Here is a 9,213-nt window from a genome sequence, read left to right as displayed (position 1 = left end):
CGGTCGTGCAGAAGTTTTCAACACCTTTGATCCGAACTCGTCTTCCGACGAATATCTACTCTCAACGTGTAGTGGTAACGTAGAAACCAGCGGGAGACGGTCTTCTGGATTTGTGATCGAATCATTAGACGGCACAACTACGCTCGAACTTCCACACTTGATAGAGTGTGACGCAATACCTAACAATAGGCAGGAAATTCCGACCCCAGATGTAGCAGTGAATTTCCCACACCTCACTGACATCTCGTGTCACATTCCTCCGCTTGAAGAGAACGCCGAAATTCTACTGCTGATCGGTCGGGATGTGCTCTCCGCTCATCACGTTATCGAACAAATATTAGGCCCTCCAGAGCAGCCATATGCTCAGCACCTGAGCCTTGGTTGGGTGATAATCGGCGAATCTTGTCTGAATGGTCAACATACCCAGTCCGCTACAAACGTAATGAAGACTTTTTACACCCTAGTGAGGGCCATGCGTCTATCTTAGATCCGTGCGACAACAAGTTTCAAGTGTCTGATATCTTCCGTCGTACAGTCGATGACAACAAACCTGGCATGTCGGTCGATGACAAACGTTTCCTGTCCATAATGGATACCGAAATGAAAAAAGATAATAGTGGTAAATGGATTGCCCCACTACCTCTGAAGGACGATAGGCTACGTTTACCGTTCAACAGGAAGCAGGCATTAGACAGAGCAAAAAGCCTTGACATTAATCTTCGACGGGACCCAGTTAAAAAGGGTAATTTCCTCATTTTCATGCAGACCCTTATCGATGCCGGTCATGCTGAACCTGCTCCGCCACCATCCAGCTGTGGAACGCTGGTATCTTCCCTTGTTCGGGGTGTACCACTCCCAGAAAAAGGACCGTATACGTGGAGTCTTCGACTCATCCTCCAGTGTCAATGGAGTCTCGCTGAACAGTGTACTGATGTCCGGACCAGACTTGATGAACAGCCTCCTAGGAGTGCTGTTGAGGTTTCGTAAAGAGAGAGTAGCTATAATGGCGGACATTGAACAAATGTTTTACTACTTTCTCGTCCAACATGACCACAGAAGGTATCTTAGATTCTTGTGGCACGAAAACAATGACTTTGAAAAACCGCTCATCGAGTATCAAATGAACGTCCACGTTTTTGGGAATTCGCCGTCTCCGGCTGTAGCTACTTATGGTCTCCGCAGGACGGCACTCGAAGCCAAGGACAAATACGGAGAGGACGTTAGTCAGTTCGTACATAGGAACTTCTACGTAGACGACGCGCTTTCGTCGCACTCATCAGATGAAGAAGCCATTGATCTTCTCCAGCGGACTCAGAAAGCTCTCAAGGAATTCGGACAGTTGCGTCTGCACAAAGTGTCGTCCAATTCTAGTACCGTGTTATCTGCGTTCGAAAACGTTGACTTAGCCAAGGAACTGAAAAACGTTGAACTCGGCCATGAAGGTCTGCCTACCCAACGAAGCCTAGGGATCTCGTGGAATCTTCAGGATGATCAGTTCACGTTTCAAGTGTCGCCGCAAGATAAGCCTTTCACAAGGCGGGGTGTTCTATCTACCATAAACAGTTTGTTTGACCCCTTGGGTTTTGCGGCACCAGTGACCATTGCAGGTAAAGCAATACTGCGTGAGGCAATGTCCGACGGTCGTGATTGGGACGAGCCTCTTCCGAACGAACATCGCGACAAATGGGAAGCATGGAAGTCGTCCTTGCATCATCTCGGTTCCGTGAAAATATCCCGTACCTACGGCAGCACGTCTGTTAGCCAAACAGCTAAAAAGGAACTTTGTATCTTCTCTGACGCTTCGGAGATGGCCATCGCAGCGGTTGCTTACATCAGACTCACCGATCTCGCTGGAAAACAAGAACTTGGATTTGTGTTAGGGAAGGCTAAACTGGCTCCAAAACATGGGCATACCATCCCTCGCCTAGAACTATGTGCCGCCGTACTCGCGACAGAGCTTTATGAGGTAGTGAGAAGCGAATGTGATGTTGAGTTTGACGGCGTACAATTTTTCACGGACAGCAAGGCTGTTATGGGGACATCGCAAACCAGAGCAAACGATTTTTCACGTACGTCGAACACCGAGTCGAACGCATCAGGAGATGTAGCTCTCCCGAGCAATGGAATTACGTGCCTTCTAAACTCAACCCAGCCGATGAAGGAACTCGCTCGGTACCAGCTGGTAGTATGACTGACAGCCTTTGGCTCAACGGTCCCAAAGATATTCTTTGTTACGTTAGTGATCAGGGTGATTCGGAGACAGAACTCGAATATCCTCTCGTGAACCTTGACGTCGATAACGAGGTCCGCAGCCTCAAAACGGAAGTCAAGTCAGAAACTGTACCTGTGAAACAATCTGACATCGGATCAAGGTTTGAACATTTCTCTTCGTGGTATGGGCTTAAACGTGCGATATCAAATCTCAAACATGTCGCGTCAAGGAAAAGCGCCACTAACTGCTGTCAGGGTCGACGCTTCTGCGAATCGGCAAAAACTCCAGAGGATCTAAAGGCCTCCGAACAGCTCATTCTTCGCGCTGTTCAGAACAACTCTTTTAGACGCGAGATTGAGGCGCTTGAAAACGGAGACCCTTTGCCCAAGAACAGTTCAATCCGTAATCTTAATCCAATTCTGGACAACGACGGACTAATGCGTGTCGGAGGACGCCTACGCAACTCAAATCTCCCCGATAAGGAAAAGAACCCTATCATCATCCCGAAGAAACATCACGTGGCTCATCTGCTCGTGGCACACTTCCACTGTGAAGTGAAACATCAAGGTCGCCTGTTCACTGAAGGCGCGATACGAGCAAGTGGATTCTGGATCGTGGGCTGTAGACGCCTTATCAACGCATTCCTTCGAAAGTGTGTGAAATGTCTGAAACTGCGCGGTAAGCAACAGTACCCCAAGATGGCTGATCTTCCATATGAAAGATTGAATCCTGCTCCACCATTCAGCCACGTTGGAATCCACGTTTTCGGTCCATGGAGTGTGGTTACTCGCAAAACACGCGGTGGTCAAGCCCAGTCTAAGAGGTGGGCAGTCATCTTCACATGTTTGATGATACGTGCCGTACATATTGAAGTAGTCGAAGAGATGACATCTTCTAGTTTCATTAACTGTCTTCGTCGTTTCGTAGCACTTAGGGGTGAAGTCAAGCTAATTCGATCTGACTGCGGTACGAATTTTGTTGGCGCAGCGAAAGAACTCAACGCTGATGTGATTGATATCGACAGTTCTGATGTCAGGGATTTCTTGTCGAGAAAGGGAATCACCTGGAAATTCAATCCCCCTCATTCATCCCATATGGGTGGTGTTTGGGAACGTTTAATTGGCGTCTCGCGCAGAATTCTTGACTCTCTCCTCTCCGGCGTCGCGCATAAGAACCTGACACACGAGGTTCTGACTACCTTCCTGGCGGAAACTAGTTCAATCATAAACTCGAGACCAGTGACTGGTATACCTGCAGACCCGGACTCGCCCGAGCTTCTGACACCATCAACGCTTCTGACGATGCGGACTACTCATACGGTGGATTCTTTGTGTATCGAGGACTTCAATCCCAAACACATCTACATGAGTCAATGGAGATGTGTCCAAAATCTTGCGAACTGCTTCTGGAAACGGTGGAAAAACGAGTTCCTTTCGTCACTTCAGGACAGGAAGAAATGGCAAAAGGACTCGAGGAACGTTTGTGAGGGAGACATCGTTCTTCTAAGAGACAAAACTCTACATCGTAACGAATGGCCTATGGGAGTCGTGAGTAAAGCCATCGTGAGTAGTGACAGTCGTGTTCGTAAGGTCGAAATACGAGTAGGTCAGGACAATGTGTACTTCAGACCCGCAAGTGAAGTAGTCGTCTTGGTTCCAAAGGAGTAACTTTGTGACATTTGGTATTACGTGTTGTGTTGATTAGGTTATATGACTTTTTTATGATCAACAGTATTTTTTTTTAAAAAGTATTTTGATGTTGGTAGGTGATATAGTTATATCAGACGGGGAGTGTTCTGACACGGAAAAAATATTTCCGGAATTTTTGGTTCCGCTCCGGTTTCCGGTTTTATTTATAGTCGTCGAATTTTGTATTTTTTGTAAATGGCGCTGTTCGTGTGTACCACACAAAAGTTAATCATCCCTTGCCAAATCAAGATGTAAGTTGGATATAATTATGTTAAATAAGTTCCTTTAATGTTCTGGGAAGAACTAGACATGTCAATTTATTTCTGTCATAGTGTTATTTGTTCATATTGTTTGTTCAGTCGCATCAGCTAGCGAGGTCTATCTATTTTTAGAACCGATTCCGGATTGGCGTAGTTCTGAGAAAAAATATGTCTAAATATATACGTAAATATAACACTTTCGATTGGGTTAATTATTCACAATGTACGATTACTAGTAGATGTGAATTTGAACATTTTAACCCTGATTATAGGACTATTTTAAGTTAATTACACCCCCTATTGTACAGAAATAACTGTTTGTTACATCAGATGTTTATTTTCTGTTGTAGTTTTTCACCGCACACATGGCAATAAACTGTTCAACACACATCATTCGTTTGCATTGTCGGTTAGCTGCCAAAACATTACAATACTAGGAACCAGACCCGAGTTACGTTTAACATAGATACTGGCCAACGAGCCGAGTTCCGTTTAATTGGATTCCTACCTCTAATGTTTAATGACATATATCATACAAGAATCGAACTAAAAGCTTCCATGAATAATACAACACAGAATTAATCTCTTAAACAAGATTTCCTTAAACGGAAATGACAACTAGATCATTTAAACGGAACTAGGAACCAGACCCGAATTCCATTTAAAACAAACACAGAGTCAACAAGCCGTGTTCCGTTTATTGGGATTTTATACCCCTAATTGCATGTTTAAATTACATATATTATACAGAAATCGAACTTAAAGCTTCCGTGAATAATACAACGCAGAATTAATCTTTATATCACAGATTTTTTTAAACCGATCTGACACTAGACCCCAGTTACATTAAAAACTTATAAACGGAACTAGGAACCAGATCCGAGTTCCGTTTAGCAAAAAATACTGGTCAACTAGCCGGGTTCCGTTTATTAGGATTTATATTGATAATATGTTTAATTATCATTGTAATTCAGGAATCGAACTTACAGCTTCCATGAATAATACAACACAGAATTAATCTCTATAACACAGATTTCAGTTAAACGGATCTGACACCTAGACCCGAGTTCCGTTTAACTGAAACGAAACTAGGAACCAGACCCGAGTTACGTTTAACACAAATACTGGCCCACGAGCGCAGTTCCGTTTCTTAGGATTCCTACCTCTAATAATGACATATATAATACAGAACCCGAACTTAAAGTTTTCATGAATAATTAACACAGAATTAATCTCTTTAACACAGATTTCCTTAAACGGATCTGACAACTAGACCCCAGTCACGTTTAACTTAAACGGAACTAGGAACAAATTAAACGGAACTAAGAACCAGACCTGAGTTCCGTTTAACACAAATTCTGGGCAACGAGCGCATTTCCGTTTCTCGGGATTCCTACCTCTAATAATGACATATACTATACAGAAATCGAACTTAAAGCTTTCATGAATAATACAACACAGAATTAATTTCTTTAAAACAGATTTCCTTAAACGGATCTGACACCTAGACCCGAGTTCCGTTTAACTGAAACGAAACTAGGAACCAGACCCAAGTTCCGGTTTAACACAAATACTGGGCAACGAGCGCAGTTCTGTTTCTTAGGATTCCTACCTCTAACAAGATATCTAATAACCTATGTTATACAGGAATCTAACTCTGAGCTTTCAGGAACGTTTCAACATAGAAAAAAGAGTGAAATCGTAAATGAAAGAAACATAATAATTTTACCATTTTCCTGAATGATTTTAAATTCAAATACTGATACCAAAACTGAAATCTAAGAAACTTTATGTAATTGGAATAACCAAAAACTTGAAATTAAACAATTGGAAGTAGACAATCCAAGCAGTTTGCCTGGATGTATTAATATGTAATAACGTTTTGCGGGAATAGACAAAAGTAAGGTAAAAGATTAGCATTGAATATAACGCTTGAAGTAAGGCTGAGGGGTCTGATTATCACAAAATATTTGGCATCGAATCCACATCTATAGCTATCTGTTAATTACCAGAAGATTTTAAACTTTAAATCTTAACATCCTGGGGGGCAACTGGGTACTTTTTATTATGGAAAAGAATAGTAACATGAAAATTAATGAAAAATACTGAAAATAGATGTTTTAATTACTAATTATTACATTACATTGGTTACATGTACGGAATGGAACTTACACCTTGATTTTTGCCATTGACCGCCAGAGGGTGAACCCAGCATGGACCTGATAATAACAAAACAGGGTGAGGACAATGGAAATTTTTAAAAGGAAAAAATATCAAAGTCAAATAAGAAGTAGTGACCATCTTGTTTTGCGCTCGACTTTTTTTGTCAAACTATACAGAAAACCAACAATGGATAAGATACCACAAAGGGAAATGCAACAACATGAGAGAGAATGACTTGTAATTGAACAGGTCTTCTACAAGGAAATGTTGAGGAAATTAATTAGAAACTTTGCCAATGTAATCAACGCGCTTATTTGCAAATAACTTCATCCCAAAAAACATAAAAGACATATGGTCCAACTATAGTCATATGCAAAGGAATTCCATCGTACAAAGAACAATATAACTAAAAGATTATGAATAGTCAGAAACATAGTGTATGACAGCAATACATGGACTCCCTAGCAACGGGTGATGATAGTGTATTTATGACAGTGCAAAAATTATCAACCGCCTGAAAAAGATGCTCACTCGTTTCTTTTTGACGTCATCTTTGTTTTTTTGGAAAGAACGCCCCTACAAATTTTGTTTGAAGCTATGTATCAATAGTAACCAAACCTGTCAAATTAATCTATTAATCACCTTTTTTTCAAATCAAGTCTAAAAGTTTACCGTTTATCCCTTTTCGTGACAGGCAAAATGCTAATGTTAGTTTTTATTATCCCGTCGGTGAGTAGGTGCACGGAAACATGTGATTACAAAAAAACGTTAAGATTTAACAAATGCATGAGACAAGACAACAAGAATATACTTATTTGTGATATTAAATCCGACGGTGAGTTTTCGATTTCTGCTGCATAAATGTTTGCGTTAAATGCATAACTACTTGTAGAACTAGTTTTGTTTCTAGAATTTTGAGTATAATGAATTACATACTACCTGCATTAGAAGTGTCGCCCTCCTCCTCCCCCTAGGATAATTCACTTTTATCACAGACAAACCCTCCGATGCGAAAGAATCCGTAATTATTTAAATACAAAAAGTTTACCAAAAAAACAATATTTGTATTCTCCACATCGTGTTTAATTAATCAAATGCGTTTCATTATTTAAAAGTAACAATATGAATTCACAAGTGTCTCGAACGCTTAACTGAAAGTATTTCGGAAATAGCGATCACCAGAAGCGAGAGATATTGCGTTGAAGTCAGTGACCTGATTGTGAATAAAAGGGGTTGTAAATCCAAGCATAAGCACTTATTAACATTTTAAAAAATTGGTCGCATAAGTGCGAGTTATATGATTAAATATTATTGAATTCGGTAAATTTGAAAAATGGGAAACATCCACACATGGTCTTATTGGCAATTGAATAAATGGAAGAGCATGTATGAGGGAAAAACGAATATAGGCTAAAGATGTGGTAATTGTGAGAGTAGTATTCACAAATAGTACAGTAAAAAGGATAAGCCATTGATGTTACATGCAAGTACTGAGGCTGAGTCATGACTATTACCAAGGTCAAAGTTTAAGAGATATACTTAAATATGTATGTAAGAGCATCATGAACTATCTTACTTGTGTAATCTAGTACCTGTCTGTTCACTACCATGAAGGTTGCTTCCATCATCCCACTAGCACTTTGAACCTCCTTGGGCGATGTATTTATGGACGGGGGGTCGGGGACGTAATTGGAAATAAGAATAAGAACATATGAAAATTATTTCGGAAATGTCTGTTATACATCATTATAGAAAAAAATTCATGATGTATCTAATACGGGTTTATTTAGTCGGGGGGGGGTTTATTAGGCGGGGGGGGGGGGGGGGGGAGGGAGTGGGGATCGATGTGGGTGGGAGTTTACCTTTTTTTTGTATGTCCTCACTATGGTCTCTTGGCGCCTTTGGTCTATTTTGTGTCCGTTTGCTCCGCCATGTCTCTCTGATCTGTAGGTAAAATATAATGCTACAACACCATTTCGAATCCATTCTTATAGGCAGAGTTTAACATTAAAACACCTATTTTAGTAAAGCGATCTAAATACGATTGTTATACATAGTAAAAACAGGTTAAGCTATCTTCATTATAGAACCAATTATAATTTTTAAATAGAAAATGGCATGATAAAACATCAAAACTATGGTAATGTCATCAAATTACTTAATAGATAGATTGTGGCCATACGGGATATTATTTTGATTCGTCGGATGTTGTTTTTATTTTTAAAAGGGCAAGAAATAATAAAACAAATTTTCTTTCTATACTGTCACTGTGGAACCTTACAACAACCATAAAATATAATTATCAAAGTCATGCGCAGAGTTTCATTACACAAGTGCTAAGCAATTTGTGTGGTATTGGGTTGGCTTTTGCTACCGTAATTAATGGCCAGAGGATAATTGGCTTCCGTATATACTGCATTGCCACACGCGTGTTCGAATTAGCAAGCGGCTATCATTTGTTTTCAAATAAACGAAGGCACAACAACCACCAGAAAAACTCATGATTTCCGTTACCATGCCGTTTAATCATCTATATTTATCGTCAAGGTTAAAAATGAAAAGTTTGTCAGTGGTGGTTTAATGGCATACAGTAAGTAACTTTTGTAACTGAATAGTTCATCTGTTCCTGTTTTGATAGAGAAAAACAAACCATTTGTCAAAGGTGTAGTATATTTAAGGAAAACAGTAATATCACATAGTCAGGCCCATTAAGTTTACTCAGAACAGCTATATATGGAACTTAGACCCTCTAAATTTTAAGATAAAAAATACATTTAATTAAGATTTTTTTATTCAACGCTTCAAAGAGAGAGAGTTATGATGATTAACGGTTTTTTTTAAATTTGCAGACCAAAAGGACAAATGTTTCTGTTCCTAAAATCATAAAAAA

General features: G+C 40.1%; 2 protein-coding genes across 2 annotated transcripts; both read left to right on the top strand.

Annotated features, from left to right (window-relative positions):
• The first annotated feature begins 1,003 nt into the window (after positions 1-1,003).
• On the top strand, positions 1,004-2,191 carry LOC138311524 (uncharacterized). Its single transcript, XM_069252840.1, has one exon. It carries the CDS (start codon positions 1,004-1,006, stop codon positions 2,189-2,191), a length of 1,188 nt encoding a protein of 395 aa, XP_069108941.1.
• LOC138311523 (uncharacterized) lies at positions 2,188-3,879 on the top strand. Its single transcript, XM_069252839.1, has one exon. The coding sequence runs from the start codon at positions 2,188-2,190 to the stop codon at positions 3,877-3,879; it is 1,692 nt and encodes a 563-aa protein (XP_069108940.1).
• The last annotated feature ends 5,334 nt before the right edge of the window (positions 3,880-9,213 follow it).

The sequence above is a fragment of the Argopecten irradians genome, unplaced genomic scaffold, assembly GCF_041381155.1.
Source record: "Argopecten irradians isolate NY unplaced genomic scaffold, Ai_NY scaffold_0041, whole genome shotgun sequence".
NCBI lineage: Eukaryota > Metazoa > Mollusca > Bivalvia > Pectinida > Pectinidae > Argopecten > Argopecten irradians.
Note: the sequence above shows the minus strand (reverse complement) of the source record. Positions and strands in the feature narration are given on the sequence as shown.

What these genes read in the sequence shown, in the direction of transcription:
- LOC138311524 (XM_069252840.1), top strand. Translation starts at nt 1,004, where the DNA reads ATGGCGGACATTGAACAAATGTTTTACTACTTTCTCGTCCAACATGAC.
- LOC138311523 (XM_069252839.1), top strand. Translation starts at nt 2,188, where the DNA reads ATGACTGACAGCCTTTGGCTCAACGGTCCCAAAGATATTCTTTGTTAC.